The sequence below is a fragment of the Xyrauchen texanus genome, chromosome 20, assembly GCF_025860055.1.
Source record: "Xyrauchen texanus isolate HMW12.3.18 chromosome 20, RBS_HiC_50CHRs, whole genome shotgun sequence".
Classification (NCBI taxonomy): Eukaryota; Metazoa; Chordata; class Actinopteri; order Cypriniformes; family Catostomidae; genus Xyrauchen; species Xyrauchen texanus.
Genome location: NC_068295.1, coordinates 24,257,885 through 24,280,149, shown reverse-complemented (window position 1 = coordinate 24,280,149; position 22,265 = coordinate 24,257,885). Strand labels below are relative to the sequence as shown.

Below are 22,265 nucleotides of genomic sequence, written 5' to 3'. Positions count from 1 at the left end.
CTAGCCAGATGTTTTCCTGATTTGTCCCTGACTTAAAGTATGACTGTCTTGCCCTAAATAGCCAAAACTCCACCTTCTGCGACAAAATTGTGTAATATCTGTATTTCAGTCAGGTCAATTCTGTGAGGCCATCAGACGACATTCGACGCTTCAGCTCTACCTCGGCATTTTTAATATTCCCTTCCAACTCTTGTGCTTTCGAATTTTTGATGAATGAGGCATACTGTATGATCCAACCCCTAAGGACCGCTTTAAGTGCCTCCTAAGCCATGCCCACAGATGATACTGAGGACCAGTTGATCTCCATATAAACACTGATTTCAGCATTTAACATTTGTTGGAATTCAGGAATCTGCAAAAGGGATACATTAAAGCACCAACTATATGATTTATTTTTCTCAGTGTATGGCAACATCTCTAAACTCACCATGGCTTGATCTGAGACTAAGATGTTTCCAGTTGAGCAATCAACAACAGATTAAATGAGGGACTTGGATCTAAAAAATATCTACTCTAGAATAAATCTTAAGGACTGATGAAAAAAATGTATTGTCTCTACCAGATGGGTTCAAATGTCTCAAAATATCTGTAAGACCAATATTTTTACACATCCAGTGAAGCGTCAATGTTGCTCTGGGGGCCTTACACACTATTACTTCACTATGATCAAGGACTGAGTCTATCAAAAGATTAAAGTCTTCTCCCAATATTACATCATGAGGGGTGCCAGTAGATTGCAACATTCCTTTAAGATCTATATGAAAGCCCTGATCATCAGTGTTACTTGGGTAAATATTAGCCAAAATCAACCTTTGCCCCTTAATTTCTGATAATTTAGTCCATTTGAGACATTTGAATTGTAGATGTTTACTTATCAAGGTAATGATTTCCCTGCTCTTACTTGAACCAGCACTAAAGAAAACATGTCCACCCCATATTTTTCACCTTCCTGCAGGGAAAGATCATATTTCTTTAGCTTAAGAACATAAATAATCTTCCTTCTTTTTATGGGGTGCCCCAACCCATTCACATTCCTATAATGGGGAGAGACAATCCGCTCATATTAACATTTGACATTTTGACACATGAGAAAAATATAGACCACATTCCAACATTGGTGCAACAATCAACCCACAAACATCCCCCAGAACAAAAAAAAAAAAATGAAGAAAGAAAAACATGCGCATTAACCCTGTGCCAACCGGCATCAATCCCTCTTAACTCAAACAGTCAGTGTACGCCTACGAGAGTCCCCGCAACAACTTTGTCATCGGATTGCTCAAGTCCGGTACTACAAATTAAGACAGAATTACACAACAGAAAATAATCTATAAAACAAACTCCAGCCCCAGTAGGCTGAATAAGCACAAATAACGTAGATTCATCCACAAACTGTCCCAAAAGAGTGGTTTCTCTCTTGTCAAATTCAAAAAGTCTGGGAACAAGAAAATGCTGTTTGTTCTTCCAAGAAAGCTTTCCTTTACGCCTCGCCTCGCTTAACATGAGATCTTTATCTGATTATCTCAGAAATTTGGCCAGAATTTATCAGGGGCTTGTGTCCCTCAGCGGATTTCTAAGCCGGAACTCTGTGAGCTTGCTCGATTTCCAGCTTATGGCCTGTTATGTTGAGCAGACTCGGGTAGAGCTTGTCTAGGAATTTCACCATATGTTGGCCGCCTTCGTCCTCAGGAATTCCAACAATTCGTGTATTGTTTCGGCGGTTATGATTCTCAAGGTCTTCCCACTTTTCCCAGACAAGCTCCAGATCTGTCTTGGTCGATAGTGGGTTAGCAGCTAATTTCCTCTCTGTTGACTCCAGATAATCAATCCGTTTCTCAACATTCGCCACTCTTGTAACCAACTCAGCGATTTTCGTCTTCATGGCAGTGATCGATCGACGTATTACAGCAAGATCCTCCCAAGTCAGGAATGACCTTCGTCAGCATTGCCAACATGTTCAACAGTTGACACTGAATCTCTTTCACCTCACTGGCCAAACTGAGTCCTGGGCTTTTCGGCCTGTTGCCCAGGAGCTTCAGCTTGAGCATGTAAGTGTCTTTTAATGTCTCCAGAGCCCAAGCACTTTAAATTATTTTACATATTGTCTTCATAGAACAGTTATGGAACAGGGTGTATCAAATCTCACTGGTTTATGACACAAAGTTTTAAAGCTACAAAGTGCGCAGAGCTCGCCATTCACATGTCTGAACCTCTCATGGCGGCATGCGACTCTACTAAGTTTGCATTTGTGATTGTTGTGCATGAGTCCCTGCTTTGTCCTGAGCAGTCAAACAAAACATACAAACAGTCATTAGAGAAAGCAACACACCATATTAACCAAGAGGATATAAAGTTTTGAGCAGGATCATTTATGTAAATTCAGATTCAGATATTATTTTGTCTTGTGGAATATATGTAATTAACTTTTTATGTCAGATAGCATCATGAGGGCAGTACTAAATGTATTTTTTATGATCCTTCTAAAAAAACTCTTTTCACTCAACTATACAATGGCACTGAAATAATTTCCATTTTCATATACCATTTTATTTCCATGAAACTTCAACAAATTGTAAAAATAATAATAATGTTAATTTTTGGTACATTTGTGTTAGTGTCATCTTTGTTTGATAATGGTATTGATGGTCTAATCTTCATGTATCACTTTCAAATAAGTCACATGTTCTTTATGTGATGGTTTATATGATTTGTTTATCTGTTTTAAAGGGATAGTTCACCAAAAAAACATAGTAAATACATTGTCATGATTAACAAATTACTTTCTTTCTTTTGTGTATCAACATGAGGGTGAGCAAATGCTCAAAAACTTCATTTTGGCTACCTGATACACAACTTTAATGTGATTGTACTGTAACTTTATTAGTGTTGTATTGTGACTTTAAAGGCAACAGTGTATCAGTCAGCTGGTCAGTTACATTTCCTTCCCTTTTACACACATTCCCCGAATTTATGTGATTTTGTCTCTACTAAAAACCAGCCGTGTTCAATGTTTTCCACAGAGATAAACACCCTCTCATGGGTAAATTTGAGGCGCCTGGCCCATGATACATCTGTTTTGCTCCTGCTGAGGCGTCACTGTGTTTACTTGCCTACAGCAGTGCTTTCAATTTAGCCAATGTTAGACAAGATATAAATTAATTGATTTTAAATTTTTATGGTTGCGTCAATGAACTCTGATGGAGCACCTGCAAAAGATCCATAAAGAAGAGCTCCAACTGTGCTCTGTGCTTTAAACACTAATCCATATTAATGGAATATTATAAAATGGATAGTTCTTATTGGATGCCATTGTAAAATGCAGATAAATGTACAACTATGGCCACACATTCTGTATGTACGTGTGACTCTTGCTGTTTTATAAAAGCAGTAATCAACTTGAGGTTTTCGATAACTTATTTTTACTACAGTTTTTCAACTGTTTTTACTTAAGTATTCTCGCTTTCAGCCTTCCTCTGAGAGTGAAGTCCATGACATCATGGACTGACTACACAGTGAAAAAACAGCACTTAGCCCAATTGGATTTTAGAGATGGTCACTGAACAATACATCATTTATTTATCTTTTCAGTAATGGGATAGAGGAAAAGACAGAGAAAAAACACAAAAATGGATCATGAGTGGAAATGAGGGAAAAACGAAAGTGTGTTCACTCAAAGACATTTATCTTCCTAGAAATTTTTATTTATGTATTTATTCATGTAATAGTAAAAGATATATTAGATAAACAGCATAAAAATGTGTGTGTATAAGATGTTATAAACTGTTCTGTTGACTTACATTAATGTTATCAGGTGTGTAATCACTATCAAATGATGCTTTTCTCTTTTCAAGTGACTGTGATGATAATTTGTTTTTATTCTGATTCACAGTCTCTGCAATTTAAAAAATAATTGCTGTGTAATTTAAGGATTTATGTTACAAAAAAGTCAGATTAATTTGTCTTGCAATGTTTCTGTTTATTCCAGCCCACTTTATATAAACTGAATATTATCCAGAGCTTGTCGGAGCAAGCGACAGTAACCATTGGGGGGGCGGAGCTTAGCGAAGGGTCAACTATTGCATGAAATGCTGATTAATTTATTAAAATAAAAATTATTTACACAAATAAGAGTGTGGTTTGTTCTGTGTACAGCTGAGCATTTCCTCTGCAGCTGGAGTTTCACTTACTGCCCCCTGCTGAAAACATGAAGGTGGTACTTCAAACTTGAATTGTATATTATGGTAGTAATATTCCTTTTTATAGTCCTGAAACATGATTAATTGCTGTAATTCTTTAGCTCTTTATTTATTATATCGTTAATCTCACTATATTAACACGTTAAATTGACAGCCCTAAAAATTAATAATGAAAATGTTTAAAATATCTATAAGGGTTAGGTAAGGTTTAAGTTTTAGTGTAAGCGGTGGGGTAGAAAATATCATTACCTCAGTATAAAATCGATAAAATTAAATGGAAAGTTTCCACTGTGATGGGAAAACAACGTGTGTGTATGCATGTTTTTTCTCTGCAGTTGTTGCATGCCAGTGCTGGATATGCCCCCCTCTCACATTCAGATTAAACGCAGCAGGGCTGAATATTAATTGTCCTGCATTAATTCTGTTAGGTAATAGAGACATCTGCTGCTGTAAACTAAATACACGCACATCACTCCTTTCTCAGAGGTGTTTATTTGGTCGCATTTCTCAGAAAAGCTATAAGCCGCCATGATCCTACACTCACTTTTTACAAATCTGATGAACACTTCATCACTGAAAGCCTACAATGTGTTTTGTGCATGAGAGAGAGAGAGAGAGAGAGAGAGAGAGAGAGAGAGAGAGAGAGAGAGAGTAATGTAAATGCTGTGAGACGCTGGTGATGGTTTAGTTTTTAAGATGAATGTCTGAGGGTTATGTCATTTCTAAGAATTATGCTCCGTGACTGTCAGAGGGATTGAAGGCTTTTGGGTAGAAGATTCACACACTATGTTCTACATAGTAAGTGTTAGTCCTGTGTCTGTACACACAGCTACAGTCTGGGGGCAAAAATATCCCCAAAAGTGAGCTAAATCTGACGGCAAAAAAATGCAATAAGTATTTTAGGGGTAGGGTTAGGATGTGGGTTAGGATTTGTCTTTTTCAATTAGCTTTACTGTATATAATAACAATAAAAGTCTCTGGAATGTCCACAGGAGGACATCTATTGGTCACGGCTGGGCCTTATCAAGGCCTACATCTACTGTAGAGAGAGTAACATAGCGACACACAAATACAAACACAACAAGAGCATATACTACAGACCGGATTTCATCACCTACATCCATACCTTTCATATTCTCTTTAGTATTCTTTTTCATGTTTTCTCAAATGTGAGCTTAAGTTTACTTTAGAATAGTTCACTATTGTGCTGTGTGATCTTGATCTAAGGATGTGTTTTTGTGTAAGAGCCTAATGATTGCTGTGTGTATGCGAGGCTGATCTGACCTAGCAGGAGTCTGCCTTGAGCTCATGATTTGAATTCATCAGAGCTGAGCTCAGCTGTTGCAGATGACAGTGTGTTTTGGTGCACGTGTGTAAGTATTTTCAATTAAGGCATTCTTTGGCATGATGCAGATAGTGGTCCATTCAAAATGCTTTCCATGATATTTATCAATCACTTTCTTCATCAGGTGGATACAGAACGTAGTAGAATCAAACAGGATTCGTTGCTTTGGTTGATCCATCTTTCAGCATAAGGTCTGTAGGCCAGGAACCACCCATTTAGACTGAAAGAGGCTGTCTGACTGACATAAAACAACCAACCACCGTTTGTTTTGTTTTAACATTTATGGGCAGGTAAATCTGAAATTGGATATACTGTAACTCTTGAGCAAAGCACAATATACAATTGTAATCAAAGATATCACATTTGCTTCTATATTTTTCAACGACATGAAACTCACAAACAGTGGCAGATCGAACAATTAGTTCTTCCTTGAAAGAGCTCATAATAGCAGCATGGGAACTTGTAAATACAACCTTCTTTCCCAGTGGACTGTGCACCCTTTATCTGCCAGTCTACACACACGGACACAAACTCTTTTCCCTCTCCTTTGGTGTATTTACACTTGGTCATTTCATGGATTCTTACTGATCGAATAGCTTCTAAATGGTGCTTTCCTTATGATAGCAATATGATAACCTCAGACTACTTCTGGAGATGATTTAAGACGCATACAAGACATGACTCCGCTAAATGTAAATGGATCTGGTTTTTCAGGCCACATACGTAAACTTAACGCCTTTAAAATGGAACCACACCAACTTCCAGATGTTTGAGAGTCCCATAATCCACATATGAGTCAGCAATCATGGATGAGATAGATGGAGCAACTGCGAAAATCAAACCGTAAATGCCAAATGAGAAGAACTCCCATTAAATTTGCATATAGTGTGGGAATTGTAGATCAGTTTTATATCCATTTTGCGGAGACAAATTTATGTGGCCATGAGTAAATGCAATGTGCATAATTAATTGGATAGCAATCTGATTGTTAAAGACACAAGAAGTTACTAAGGGTAAATAGGTCCTGTAATTGCATGATCACACTTCTCCGTTCTGTGTGGTAGTTTGTAGCATTATTGTTTAAAGGCCAAGGAGAATAACACCGTATTGGTGTGTGCAATATTTATGCTTCAGCAGTAGTTTGGGTGTGAGCACAGTTGCTCTGAGTAGATGTGTATTATGTCCATTATACCCCCCCCCCCATAAATCTCTCTCTCTATCTATCTATACACATACATACACATTCATTAACTATCCTTATGAAGAATAGGGCTGTAGGCCTAATATTGATTTATATGTATCATAGGCCCTGTTTAAATCTGGTATTTACATTTGTCTCTGGTGATCTGATCACAATTGGACCGTCATATGTAAATATGGGTGTAAATAGGGCACAGGTAAGTTCTGTGTTTAGGTTTGTTTATGTGCCTTGGGGTGCAAATGTCTTAGACTACTTTTTGCATTTGTGAAACATGTTAATAGCAGGTGCAAACCGGGCCACAGTGTGAAAAGGTCCCATGCATACATTCTTACAGGTTATTACAGTGAATTGTGTTGTGTTGAGAGTAATGTCAGATTCATATGCTGAATTGTTCCTTCTGTCTGATTCTCAGATCATCAGAAGCTGGAGAGAGAGGCTCGGATCTGCCGTCTGCTCAAACACCCCAACATAGGTTAGTCTCAATAACACACATGGTCTTAAAACACACAAAAGCTTTGGAAAAATGTTGGTTAAAATCGGCAAATGCTCCAGACATGTTGAACTTTGGTGCTCATGTGGATGATACAGGTTTGTGTCCTGATCCTATTCCTCCTTTCCCCTCCCAATAATTGTGCATATGTATGTATAAGCAGTAAAATATAATAATGTGCTAGTTGCACTAAGTCCAAGGTTATTTGCATGGAATGAGAAAGGATGGGGCTGATATGACTGATCACACAGACAAAACCTCCACCTCATGCAAAATCATGGAAATAAAACCGGTGTCATCCCTTCGGGCTTCCTTTACTGTAAGTGTGAGTGAACAGTACACTGCAAAAAAATTACAAATTCATAATGAGTGTCTTTCCAGTAAAACAAGATGCATGTACCAAGAGACTTAAAACTTTAAAAGATGTTTAGACTGGTTTCCAGAGAATGCATCTGCATTCAATACAAGTCTATTTGGTCTTGTGGTATTGGCAAATATTTTTGCTTGTTTTTACTTGTTTATGCTTCTAACCAGTGAAAAATATTACTTTTTCTGGAAGACAAAACAAAGATACTCGATATTAGTGTTTTTTTGCAGTGTAGAGTGCTACAGGGAACAGTGGAATGTGGGTGGTGGAGATGTCTCAGGATTGTGGTGGGTGGTGACATAGGACACTGTGGGTAGGTGGGTAATCACCAAGTGCAAAGAAAGAAGACAAGAAAACCCATTTAAATTATTTGTGAAGTGAAGAACTCGTATCACGATTCCGTCAGAATTGTTCGAAAATAATTATCTTTATCATCTCTGCTGATATTTTTCAGACGATCTAAAGGAGTAGTTAACCACAAATAAAAATCCTTTTACTCACCCTCATTTCATATGTTGTATTTTATTTCTTCAGTGAAACACAAAATGAGATCTTAGAACTGTGATTTTCTGTACAATAAAGTGAGTGGTGATTATACTTACAAATAAAAAATAAAAAAACACCATTGAAGTAGTCCATGCAATGTGCGTGCTATATTCATAGTCTTCTGAAGCCATACAATAGCTTTGTAATAGGAAGAGACCAAAATTTACTGTTATTCAGTAATAATCTTCCCATCCACCAGGGCTCTCAAATCTCATTTGCACTTGTGTTCAATTAAAAAATGGCACCTTGAGATTTGTCGCGCCACGTTTGATGTCAATTTTGGAAAACTTAATTGAGTCTCAAGGGTGAAGTGACTGATTACGACGAAGCAATATTGAAAAGCACGTCGGCAAATTACATTTTAGTGCTACAGCAGAGAGGAAGATTATCGTGACAACGACTTAAATTTCAGTTTGTTCCTCACTCAAAGCTATTGTAAGAAAATAGTGAGTTTGGACATGAGGATTGACCGATATTTATTTATTTATTTATTTATTTATTTATTTATTTATTATATATTTTAATAATATATTTTAATAATATATATATTTTTTCCAGATGAACTATCCCTTTAAAGGCTGTTGTTTTGACTTTTTTTTTTTTAAACATCTAAGTCAAACTGGACACTTCCCTGTGTCCCATGCTTTTCTTCTCACTAGGAACTATTTGTCCCTGCCCACCCTCTCACCCACTTGTCTCTCTTCTCTTATTTTCTTTAACTCTTTCTCCTCTATTTGCTCACCTCCATTCTCTATCCTTCTTGTACCCTGTGTGCTGTCTAACCGTCTTAAACAACCCTTTCTTTCTCTCTCTCTCTCTCCCTGCCCCCCTCTCTCAAAGGATCAGGTTGTCATATTTTCTACAAGAACTGCCAATAAACTCCTCCTAACAAAAAGAGTAATCCAGTGTGTGTGTGTGTATAAGAGGGAGAGCATGCTTAAGGAGCACGTCTCCTCTGGCAGCAAACACTAAAGCTAACACACACTGTAGTCTTTCTTTCCATCACTAACGTTCTACCTTTCGCTTTAAACACACACAACAACACTTATAGGATAACTTACAAACCTCAAATACATTATCAACACATGTACAGAGAGGTTTGTTGTAATCAAGCCCTCTTCTCTCACAGATTTGAATGAATTCATGATTGCTTGCAGCCCACGGACACCCATCTAGAGCACACAGAATAACATGAGCTGTGTCACTCAATCGCAGGAGATGCATGATTAAAAACACATATATCTACATGCATTCTTCATGTGTTCTTAACCTGGGCTATGTCTTAAATGAATATTTCACCCAAAAATGATAATTCTCTCATTCTTTACTCACCCATAATTCATCTCAATTTCATCTTTCTTCTGAAGAACACAAATTAGGATATTTTAAAACAGCTGATGTTAAGATTTATTGTAAAAAAAAAAAAAAAAAAAAGATACATTTTGGTCTGTTCTCACCAAAACCGATTAGATCGCTTCAGAAGACATGGATTAAACCACTGGTGTCTAATGCATTACCTTTATGCTGCCTTTTTGACCTTTTTGAAGCTTAAAAATTTGCTCCCCATTCACTTGCATTGTATGGACAAGCAGACGGTATATCTCCATTAAAATGGCTTCATTTGCGTTTAGCAGATGAAAGAAAGTTATACGAGTCTACATACAGTAAAGGTGTGTAGATGATAAGAGAATTATCATTTTTGAGTGAACTATTACTTTTAGGCATGAGCTTTGCAGTGAATTTTCAGTGTGACATGGTGTTAAAATGAAACAATGTATCAATGTGGAGCCCTGCACACTGAGGAGCAAAAGTTTCATCATGTTTCTGCATAAATATTTTTTCGCTCGGCCAAAAAATACAATAAAAATCAAGGAATAAGTAAACCTGCTTATAGACACTGACTTTTTATTGGTCAATCCAACCACCTTTCTCTTTCCTTTTCCTTCTCTTTCTCCTTTTCCTTTTTTTCACCCTGTTCTGTCCTGTCCATTCAATTGGCTCTCCTCTAGTTTAGAGTAGGGTTGTCATGCTTCAAAAATTTCAGTGGTCAACACCGAAACAAAAAATGCAAGTAAGCATATGCCATAAAAGAACATTTTAGTTTACATGTGCAGCTGCATTAAAGAGAGGCATAAGAACTTTTCACATTAAAAGTCCATTTAAGGCGCATTCAAATTATCGTGATATTCTCAATGTTTTTTGGCAGCAAAAGCATTGCGATTTATATTGTGAATATTTGATATATTGTCCAGCCATACATGTGAGCATTCACAAGCACCTGTCTGTATGTCATACAGCCCTAGGGTACTGAACTGAGTCTGTACGAAAGTACTAGTACTTTTTAAATCCTTGGAGTATATCCTTCTACATCATCAGAGTTCATACATATACTTTATCATCTCACACATCACCACTCTCAGGCCAACCAGAAAAATCTCTTTCCATTCACTTACTGTTAACAGCACTTTCAGTCTGAATTGTGTTATTACACCGTTCACCTGCCAGAACCCCTATTTGTATGTCAGCATTGCTGGTAATCCTGGGCGGATGTATATACAGTTGAAGTCAGAAGTTTAAATACACCTTAGCCAAATACATTTAAACTCAGTTTTTCCACAATTCCTGACAGTTCATTTTAGAAAACATTCCTTGTGTTAGGTCAGTAAGGATCACTATTTTAAGATTGTGAAATGTCAGAATAGTAGAGAATTATTTATTTCAGTTTTTTTTCTTTAATCACATTCCCATTAGGTCAGAGGTTTAAATTGTTTAACTTGGGTCAAAAGTTTTTGGAAGCCTTCCACAAGCTTTGCTGGAATTTTGGCCCATTCCTCCAGACAGAACTGATGTAACTGAAGTTGGGTTTGTAGGGCTCCTTGCTCACACACGCTTTTTCAGTTCTGCCCACAAATTTTCTATCAGATTGAGGTCAGGGCTTTGTGATGGCCTCTCCAATACCTTGACTCTGTCGTCCTTACAACTTTGGAGGTATGCTTGGGGGTCATTCTCCATTTGGAAGATCCGTTTGCAACAGAGCTTTAACTTCCTGGCTGATGTCTTGAGATGTTGCTTCAATATATCCACATAATTTTCCTTCCACATCATGCCTTTTATTTTGTGCTGTGCACCAGTCCCTCCTACAGCAAAGTACCCCCACAACATGTTGCTATCACACCCATGCTTAACGGTTGGGATGGTGTTCTTCAGCTTGCAAGCCTCACCCTTTTTCCTCCAAGCATAAATATGGTCATAATGGCCAAATGGTTCCATTTTTGTTTCATCACACCAGAGGACATTTACCAAAATGTAATATCTTTGTCCCCATTTGCACTTGCAAACTGTACTCTGGCTTTTTTGTGGCAATTTTGGAGTAGTGGCTTCATCCTTGCTGTGCAGCCTTTCAGGTTACTTCAATATAGGACTTGTTTCCTGTGGATATAGATACTTGTCTACCTGTTTCCTCCAGCATCTTCACAAAATCCTTTGCTGTTGTTCTGGGATTGATTTGCACTTTTCACACCAAACTAAATGTATCTCTAAGAGAAAGAATGCATCTCCTTCCTGAGCTGTTTGATGGCTGCATGGTCCAATGGTGTTTATACTTATGTACTATTGTTTGTACAGATGAACATGTTACCTTCAGGCATTTGGAAATTGCTCCCATGGATGAACCAGACTTGTGGAGGTCCACAATATTTTTTCTGAGGTCTTGGCTGATTTATTTTGATTTTCCCATGATGTCAAGCAAAGTGGCACAGAGTTTGAAGGTAGGCCTTGAAGGTAGGCCTTAAAATACATCCACAGGTACACCTCCAATTAACTTAAATTAAGTTATCAGAAGTGAATTGGCTAATTGCCTAAAGGTTTGACATAATTTTATGGAATTTTCTAAGCTGCTTGAAGCCACAGTTAACTTGGTGTATGAAAACGTCAGACCCACTGGAATTGTGATATAGTTAATTGAAAGTGAAACAATCTGTCTGTAAACAATTGTTGGAAGAATTACTCATATCATGCACGAAGTAGATGTCCTAAACGACCTGCCAAAACTATAGTTCGCTAATATGAAATCTGTGGAGTGATTCAAAAAATGTGTTTTAATGACTTCAACTGAAGTGTTTGCAAACTTCTGACTTAAACTATAATTCTACCTTACACTCTCTGCCCTCCATCAGCACAGCCTCCTCTCACATAGCTGAGATTAATGCACGCTGTCATATACACATACCCACACACTATAAGAATGAGTTGGGAGGATCTCTTAATGACTGCGTGTGTAAGATCTGGCTGGTGCACTATTTCAAATCTGTAGCTACCGATGACAAATTAATTACCTTCAATCAGGAAAACGAATGTTCCTTACCTTACTTGTTATGCCTTTGTTCCCTCAGTAATGCAGATTATCGGTTAATGTGCAAATTATGTCAGCTGTATGATTATTTTCACCTTTCATTAGAACTCGTGTGAAGTCAAATTTGCCTCTTATTTTTTTTTATACACATTTCTTGTTTTATTGTGCACAATTCATCATGACTGCATGTTGTTTCAAAGAAAAATTGTTTGTCTTTCTAATGATTCATCAAAATGTAATTATTTGCTCTGCCTCTGAAACAACTTTTCGGATGAGGTCACCTAGGCTATGCTATTTCGCCAATGTTTTAGGCTACTGTTGTAGGAAATGCTGCCTTTCTAGTACCTTGCCAGTAGTTGGCACAGAAATCTAATGTCTGTAAACATTAATGCATGGGTCAACCTTTTTGACAAAGTGCCATTTTTAGTTTTCATTGTTAATCACTGTGGTGAACAATAACAGACAATATCCATATTTTCTTATTTACATCATGTGTTGCAAAAAGGAAAAATTAAAAAAATAAACCCAGAAAATATATCCATTTATCCACTCTTTTCAACATGTATAATGATGCCTTGGACTTCCTGTCAACAAACTCCAGGTGGTTAGAATGGGCAGCAACATCTCATCACTGACCCTTAACACTGGAGCCCTGCAGGGCTGTGTTCTCAGCCCACTCCTGTATTCCATGTGTGGCAACACATAGCTCTAATGCCATCATTAAGTTTGCTGATGATATGATGGTGGTAGGTCTGATCACTGACAATGATGAAACGGCCTACAGAGAGGAGAGGTGCACACTCTGACACGCTGGTGTCAGGAGCACAACCTCAACGTCAGCAAGATCAAGGAGCTTGTGGTGGACTTCAGAAGAAAAGAGAGAGAACACAGCCCCATCAGAATTAATGGAGCACCGGTGGATAGTCAGCAGCTTCAAGTTCCTCTGTGTCCACTTCACTGAGGAACTCATATGGTCCATCCACACTGAGGCTGTTGTGAAGGCTTACCAGTGCCTCTTCTTCCTGAGATGGCTAAGGAAGCTTAGAATGATCCACCACATCCTCACACGGTTCTACACCAGCACTGTAGATACCTGACTGGCTGCATCACTGCCTGGTACAGCACTGCCCTCAATCACAAAACCCTGCAAAGGGTGGTCATCAGAGGTGAGCTTCCGTCCCGCCAGGACATATATACCAGGCTGTAAAGGGTGTTACTGTTAAGGAGGTGGCGAGAACCAGCTTGACGATATAAATAATAGTTTAATATAAAACTGAACCAAAAAGGCAAACACACTCAGGTGTTGGGCAGCTGTCCGTAACACTCTGTTGCACTGCAGTCTCCAATCAGTCTTTATCCCTCTCAGAGGATTGATTAGCCTGATTATAGGTCAGGTGTGCGGACTCTCCATCCTGCCACACAGGCGGTGTGTGAAAAAAGCTTGTAGGATCATCAGAGACTCCAGCCACCCGAGCCATAGGCTGCTGCAACTGCCAACATCAGGCAGGCAGTATCGCAGCATCAGGACCCGCACCAGCAGACTCCATGACAGCTTCTTCCCCCAAGCAATCAGACTTTTTAACTCTTGATCAGCACCGCACTTTATTAATCTTACACTCTACTGTCATAAATTATATTCTCTCTTAACAGTACACTGGCAACAGACTATCAACCAACAGCCTGAATGTCACTACAGCACAGTGCAACCTACTGTAAATTTTATATCTACTATTTGTTCTATATTATGTGTATTGTATACTGTACATTTATATATTATTATTTGTGTGTTGTGTGTAATTTTGCGTATATTAGAACTGTAAATTTTATATGTCTCATCACTGTTATGTTGCTCGGAACTGCGCACAAGACTTTCAACCACTTTTGCACTTGTGTATATGGTTGAGTGACAATAAAGGGATTTGTTTGATATGATTAACACTCCGAGTGCCGTAGGTTTGCCGACCCCTGCATTAATGTGAGGTTAGAACCATAATAGCAAATTACAATAGAGATATATATTGATAGAAATAGATGCTGTACCTTTGGGATATGTCAAGATTCTCTCTTAAGATTCAATAAATTCCCAATGGGGAAAATCGCTGAGGTCCCATCCTGCTTTTTGTTCTCATTGAATATCTTGTTCTACTCAGAAACATGTCACATTCTGAAAGTATAATGGATTTGTAATACTGTTTCATGTTGACTTGAACAGGGGGTCACAAGAGGAACTTATTGTGAGCTGGGGCCATTACTGTTTCTACAGTTCTCTGTTATTTGCCTGAGATTATTTTGCTTCGCAATCTTGCCTAATTGCCACGGAAATTGATGATGTAGTTGCTTTCTAATAACCTGTTCAACGTTCTACATTTTTTTAAAAATTACACCTTGTGTTTTCTTGGACCTGTTCTGAACATGGGTGTTTTCTCTCAACAGTGCGTCTCCATGACAGTATCTCGGAAGAAGGCTTTCATTACCTGGTCTTTGACCTGTAAGTATCTGAGTCACTCACTCTAATCTTCTCTGTTGTTAAACAGGATTGACGCTTGATAGGGCGAGTATACTAACACTTTCCACTTAAATTTCTTTCAGCATAGTTCGGCAGTAAATAACTGTAGTGTGTTAAAGGAGAATGCAATTAAAGTATGAGATTAGTCAGTCATTAGGTCCATTTCTATGTACCTGGGTTTATTTCTGAACTCCATTGTATGGGTTATGTTGACATCTTGTTGAACAGTTATCAGAATCTGAAGTGTTGATAAAATATAGTGTGTGTTTGAGAGTGAGCCATACATGAAAGTGCACATATGTGTGTATATTGTGTGTGTATTGCCCTCTCTCAGGGCTCTTGTGTCATTAAAACTCTGATAGCTGTCGCCCAACACTCAAGTGGCAGACCCATGGTGATAAAACTACCCTCCAGTCACTTGCCAGCAGCCATATCACCCTGGAGCTCTAGACTGGTTACCCACTGAAGCTAAGTAGGGTTGAGGCTGGTCAGTACCTTGATGTAAGACCACCTGGGGAAAACTAATGGTGGTTTCATATATCCTCTGTGAGTGGGGCGTGAGCTGCATTTTCGTTTCAGTGCCCATGTTAACAGATTGCACCTAGGACCTAGGTAGCTCAGCGAGTAAAGACGCTGACTACCATCCATGGAGTAGCGAGTTCCAATCCAGGGGATGCTGAATGAATCCAGCCAGATCTCCTAAGCAACCACATTGGCCCGGTTGCTAGGGAGGGTAGAGTCACATGGGGTAACCTCCTCTTGGTCTATAATGTGGTTCGCTCTTGGAGGGGCCCGTGGTGAGTTTTGCATGGATGCTGCGGAGATTAGCATGAAGCCTCCTCATGTGCCATGTCTCCGCTGTAACATGCTCAACAAGCCATGTGACAAGATGAGCAGGTTGACTATATCAGATGCAGAGGCAAATAAGATTTGTCCGCCGCCACCCGGATTGAGGTAAATCACTACGCCACCTTGAGAATTTAGAGCACAGGAAAAATGAAAAAAAAAAAAAAACAGATTACACCTTTCACATTGCAAGTGTGAGTCCTGAGGTGAAGCATCCCAGAAGTGTCCCAGATGCGGCATTGAGCAGTTAGCTATTTATCCTACACGGCTCACGTTGGACTCAGTGGCTCTGGATGCAGTAGAAAATGTAAATTATCAGGCGATTATAGAAAAGAAACAAAAGCAGAAAAAGAAATATTTGAACCGAACAACAATATGCTACAATTTATAGGTCTGCATGTATGCAAACACATAATAACTAGATAAAAGAAAGAATAAATAAATAAACTGCAGGCTTTTGCCCGTGTTGTGTGTTTATATATACAGAGACTGTTTAGAAGAGATGGCCCACTGGTATTAACCCTCTGGGGTTAATCCTGTTGGATTTTTTCATTATTAGAGCGGAAACGACATAAAATTCTGTCATTTTGGGGCATACAGATAAGTGTAAGACATCATTAGAGACTATAAAGGGTCTACTTTTATTTGTGTACACTCACAATAACAACAAACCTTGTACTTTTATAAAATAAAGAAAATAAAAAGGGTGAGCTGTAAGCAGTCTCTGTGTTCGCGAGCATATTTCAGAAACACGTCACAAAAATGAACTGAAACTCTGCGAATACTTATCACACAAACATGAAACATATGCCTAAAGAAAACTTAATGTATACTTTTAAATAAAACAATTCAAATTTAAAACAAATATTCTCCTGCAATGTAATCTGTATGAAACAAAGCGATGTACAGTTTTTACTGGTTCTGCAAATTATCTCTAATGTGATCACACCCACCAGCAGAGCGTGCCATTTTTATGCTAATGTCTCGAGACGATCAAATCAAATGGTAAACGCCCCTGACTGTGCCTTGAAAACATATAGTTCATACACTTATCTGCACGTTTGGAAGACAGCACAATACACAAGTAGTAAGTAGTTTTCATTAGTTGACATGCTATTTTATATAAACATATTCATATTTTACTAGTGGGACTGTTTCCAAACTTGCCAGCCAGGATTCAAAGTGTTGAAATTTGAAATATGTCCTAATAAGCAGGTTTTAGTTACATTTAAATGCTGTTTCGGGTAAAGCAGGCATTTAAATTGTGTGCAGTATGATATAAATATGATATGTAATATATAAAAATAATATGAATGTTTAGATTATATTTTATCTAGTGTTTATGCTGCCTCATTATCATCAACAAAGCTTGTGCTTGCAAATGAGTAAATGAGTAAAATGCACTTTAAATATGCCCATGTTAGAAAATTAGCATATTATTATGATTTCTGAAGGATCATGTGACACTGAAGACGGCAGTAATGATGCTGAAAATTCAGTTGTTATCACAAATTGCATTTTACGATATATTCAAATAGAAAACTGTTCTTTTAAATTGTAAAAATAGTACAAAATATCACTGTTTTTACTGTATTTTGGATCAAATAAATGCTGTCTTGGTGAGCAGAATAGACTTATTTTAAACGGTAGTGTAGGTCTAAAACTAAGTAAAGTCTTTATGTAAAGAAAATGTGTTGTCCGATTACTTTTTAACTTAAAACTTGATTTTGATCATTAAGTCTCCTTGCATTCATTCTCTTTCTGTCACATTCCTCAGTGAAAGCCCAAATATGACACCTCTCTCACGGAGTATGTGTGAATCTGGGGTAAGGTTGCTGCCGGAAGAGGTGTTAGTTAGGCCAGCACTTCCTCACCCTGTGGTCCGTGTGGGTCATAATGCCCCAGTATAGTGATGGGGAGCCTATATTGTAAAAAAGCACTGTCCTTTGGATGAGACATTAAACCGCTGTCCTGACTCTCCATGGTCACTTAAAATCCCAGGGCACTTCTCGTATCCTGGCCAAATTCCCCCATTGGCCTTTATCAGTCATGGCCTCCTAATAACCCCATCGCTAAATTGGCTGTATAACTATACTCTCTCCTCTCCACAACAGCTGGTTTGTGGTGAGTGTAGTGGCGCACTATGACTGCCATAGTCATCCAGGTGGATGCTGCACACTGGTGGTGGGTGAGGAGAGTTCCCTGTTCAGTATGTAAAGCGCTTTGAGTGTAGTGTCAGAAAAGCTCTATATAAATATAACATTCATTCATTCATTCATTCATTCTCTACAGGCCTCAAGATTTTTATAGTTGTGTGAAAGCGCTGTGAGCTCTCTAGCCTTTGGCTGTTGGTAAAGCCTGTTTTTCTTCCCTGTAGTGTGACTGGTGGAGAGCTGTTTGAAGACATTGTCGCAAGAGAATATTACAGTGAAGCTGATGCAAGGTAAGTTCAATTAACCTAAGCTTTGATCATATTAGTATTTATAAAATTTAAAAAAATGGGGAATTCTTTAATTCAATGACATTAGATTCATCCATATGAATTGCACATGTTTGATTCTCTCTGAAGAACATAAACTGTACACTTTTCATGGTTCCCACACTCATGGAAAAGCTGGAAATTTTGCTTTCCAGGCCTGGAAAAGTCTTGAATATGAATAGGATCTTAAGAAGTCATTGAAATTTCTCTTGTACTTAGTACAAATACTTTGCACATCTCTACAAATAAAAAAATTAAAATCCTTATCCAGAAATTATGAATGACATTTATTGGTCGAAAGGTGTGGAAACCCTGAATTCTGTTCTGTTCTTTTCCTCCTTTCTCTGTCATCTTCTCTGCAGTAGCCTATTGTGTTTATGAAGAGCATCGTTTTAGGCAGTGTTGCTGGGCAACATTGCTGGAATGGCCAACAGCATGAGATGCAGGACAGCAGGTTTTTTAAGACAGACTAGTTTCTATTCCTATACTCAGCAATACTGCCATGTGTATTAAAGTTTAATATGTCAAGTCTGTCTGAAAGATTGAACACAATCCAAAACTGCCAGATAAATTGAGCAAACTTTTGTAAGCCGTGTGAAAGACGAAAAGCAATCTGACAGTCTGCCTAGTAAAGTGAAGTGACAGCAATCATTTGGGCACAACTTGTGTTAAATGAAATTATTTTTTTTGCAAATTCCATACAATTGCAAGGGTGGAGGAGTCATCGACGCCATGCAAGGTTCAGACGTGTGAATGGCGAACTCCGTGCATTTTGCTAGTTTTAACACCGTTTATGTCATAAACCGGTGAGATTCGATACACTCTGTTCCATAACTGTTCTAGGAGTACTATATGTCAAAGAATTCAAAATCCTCAGGCTCTGGAGACATTAAAAGACACTTACAGGCCAGCACACTAAACATTTGTTTGACTGAGGAAACTGAGTGCCTTTTTTGTTTTTTTTGTGGATGAATCTACACAGTCTTTGTGTTTATACCACCTATTGGCTGATGTTTGTTTTATAGATTATCTTTTGTTGTTTAATTCTGTCTCACAAAATTTGTATTGAATCAGACTTGAGCAATCCGATGGCAAAGTTGTTGTGGGAGCTCGTTATCGTATATGGACTCTGAGTTTAGAGGGATGGACGCCAGTTGGAGCTGCGTACATTTTTCTTTTGTCTGTTTGTTTGGTTGGTGGGTAAGTTTGGGGTTTGATTGTTGCTCTAATGTTGGAATGTGGTCTTTATAACTTTGTTTTTGACACAATCTATATTCTCTCATATGTCAAAATGTCAAACGTTAATATGAGTGGATTGTCTCTTTCCATGTGGAATGTGAATGGCTTGGGGCACCCAATCAAAAGAAGGAAGGTTATTTCTCTTCATGAGAAATGTGTTGTAGTGTTTCTTCAAGAAATCCATCTTTCCCTGCAGGAAGCTGAACATTTTGGGAAGATATGGGGTGGGCATGGTCTCTTTAGTGCTAGTTCAAGTAAGAGCAGGGGAGTCAATACACTGATAAGGAAGCATCTACAATTCAAATGTCTCAAACAGATTAAAGATAAATTAGGAAGAGTCATTATTGTTTTAGCAGAAAGTTTAGGGCAAAGTCTTATTTTGCTTACATTTACGCACTTTCTGTTGAAGATCAGGGATTTTTTATAGATCCACTGGCACCCCTCATGATATAATATTGGGAGGATACTTTAATCTTTTGAGTCCTTAATCACAGTAAAGCAAAAGTATGTAAGCTCCCTAGTGTAGATGTTTTACAGGATGTATAAAATCTTGGTCTTACAGATATTTGGAGACACTTGAACCCATCTGGTAGGGACTATAAAAAAAATGTCATCAGCCCATAAGAATTATTCTAGAATATATATATATATATATATATATATATATATATATATATATATATATATATATATATATATATATATATATATATATATATATATATATATATATATATTTATATTTATATTTTTTTTTTTTTTTTTATCTAAGTCCCTCATTTCATCTGTTTGACTCACATGGGTTTAGAGGTGTTGCCACATATGGAGAAAAGGAAATCATATAGTTTGTGCTTAAATGTATACCTTTTGCAAAATCCTGAATTCCAACAAATGTTAAAGGCTGAAATCAATGTTTATATGGAGACCAACTGGCCCTCAGTATCCTCTGTGTGTGTGGCTTGGGAGGCACTTAAGGTGGTTCTTAGCAGCCAGGTTATACAGTATGCTTCATTTGCCAAATAATCCAAAGCATAAGAGCTCATGGAGTTGGAAGTGAATAGTAAAAGTGCTGAGGCAAATCTGAAGGACTGAATGTCCTCTGATGGCCTCAGAGAATTGACCCGATTGCAAGACAGATATAATGCTTTTTTGTCGCGGAAGGTGGAGTTTTCACTATTCAGTGCAAGACAGTCATACTTTGAGTCAGGGGACAAGGCAGTAAAACTTCTGGCTAGATATATAAAACAGAGAATCTTTTTCTACCATTCCTTCAGTGAAATCGGCTGGTGGTGAAATATTTACCACAGCCATTGATATTAATCTTGATCTCTATAGTTCCACGTCTTTGTCTACTGATGAGGATATTAAAAACATTGTGGAACCATTAGAACTTCCTAAACTGACAGCTGAGCAAAAAAATTCTCTTATTTCTGAGGTAACCTTGGAGGAGCTTGGCGAGGTAATTAAGGCCTTGCCTACAGGCAAGGCTCCGGGGCCAGATGCTTTGCCACTGAGTTTTTTTAGATCTTATGTTACAGAACTGGCTCCAATTTTGCTAGAAGTTTATATGGAATCAATAATGAATGGTTTAATTTCAGATTATTTTACTATGGTTAGGGGTACTCAGCAGGGTTGCCCTCTTTCCCCATTATTGTACAGCAGCTGCGAAAGGAGGATGATTTTCCAGGGGTGGTGGCAGGAGGTGTGGTGCATAAGCTTTTGTTTTACGCATATTATATTTTATTATTCTCCTCTGAACCTACTAGATCTATGCCTTGCCTCCACAAAATTATTAAATCCTTTTCTAAGTTCATGGGATACAGAGATAATTGGTCTAAATCTGAAGCTTTGGCTCTGACAGTTTACTGCCCGGTAATGGCTTTTCAGCCAGGCACCTTTCAATGGCTTTCAAATTCCCAGCAAATTTATGTGATTTAGTTAGAGTTTTGACCCTTTATTAAAAAGATTTTCAATTGGTGTGGGCAGGTGGGCTTCATTACATTTATCTATGATTGGGAAGGTTAATGTTATTAAAATAAATTGTATTCCAAAATTCAGCTACCTGCTATAATCTCTCCATATAGATTTCCCCCTCTAATATTTCAAGCAATTTGAAAGCATAGCGAAGTCCTTCATTTGGAATGGTAAATGTCCCAGATTACATTTCAGTAAATTGCATAGGCCGATTGACAAAGGTGGGCTAGGCCTACCCAAGATTTAGTTTTATTATTATGCATTTGGTCTCAGACATTTGGCTCATCGGTCGCTTCAACCTGAGAGAGCCTCTCCCTGGTTTTGTATTGAACAGGAAGTTCTTGCCCCTATTTCACCATTGCAAAGCCTATCACACTAACTGGGGAAGTTAAGTTATACCCCGTTATCTCGCAATTGCACTCTGTATGAACAAGAGTGTTTAATTGTGACATTTAAATGTTGCCTCGATCATATGGCCAAAATTATGTATTAATAAGTCCCCTTTCTGCTGGTCATAGTGGATTGTGAGGGAGGTTAATACACACTGTGACCTAGATGAGAGTGTTGAGATCCTTTGATAATATAGTTCAACAATTTGGACTCCCTAGGTCAAACGTTTTCATATATTTACAGCTGCGCCATCTCCTTTGTGCTAACTATGGGAGTAGTATACAGCCCCTTAAAGAGGTGGACACCCTCCGTGTGGTTATTACTGCCTTTGGAAA

At 38.1% G+C, this 22,265-nt stretch overlaps 1 protein-coding gene across 38 annotated transcripts in view; it reads left to right on the top strand.

Moving 5' to 3' along the window:
* LOC127660384 (calcium/calmodulin-dependent protein kinase type II subunit gamma-like) overlaps window positions 1–22,265 on the top strand; it is a 105,541-nt gene that overhangs the window by 30,306 nt on the left and 52,970 nt on the right. For all 38 annotated transcript variants that reach the window (XM_052150575.1, XM_052150574.1, XM_052150560.1 and 35 more), the window contains exons 3-5: window positions 7,155–7,214; window positions 14,930–14,984; window positions 18,226–18,291. In XM_052150575.1, coding sequence (XP_052006535.1) covers window positions 7,155–7,214; window positions 14,930–14,984; window positions 18,226–18,291 — 181 coding nt within the window. The remainder of the gene's footprint in view (window positions 1–7,154; window positions 7,215–14,929; window positions 14,985–18,225; window positions 18,292–22,265) is intronic.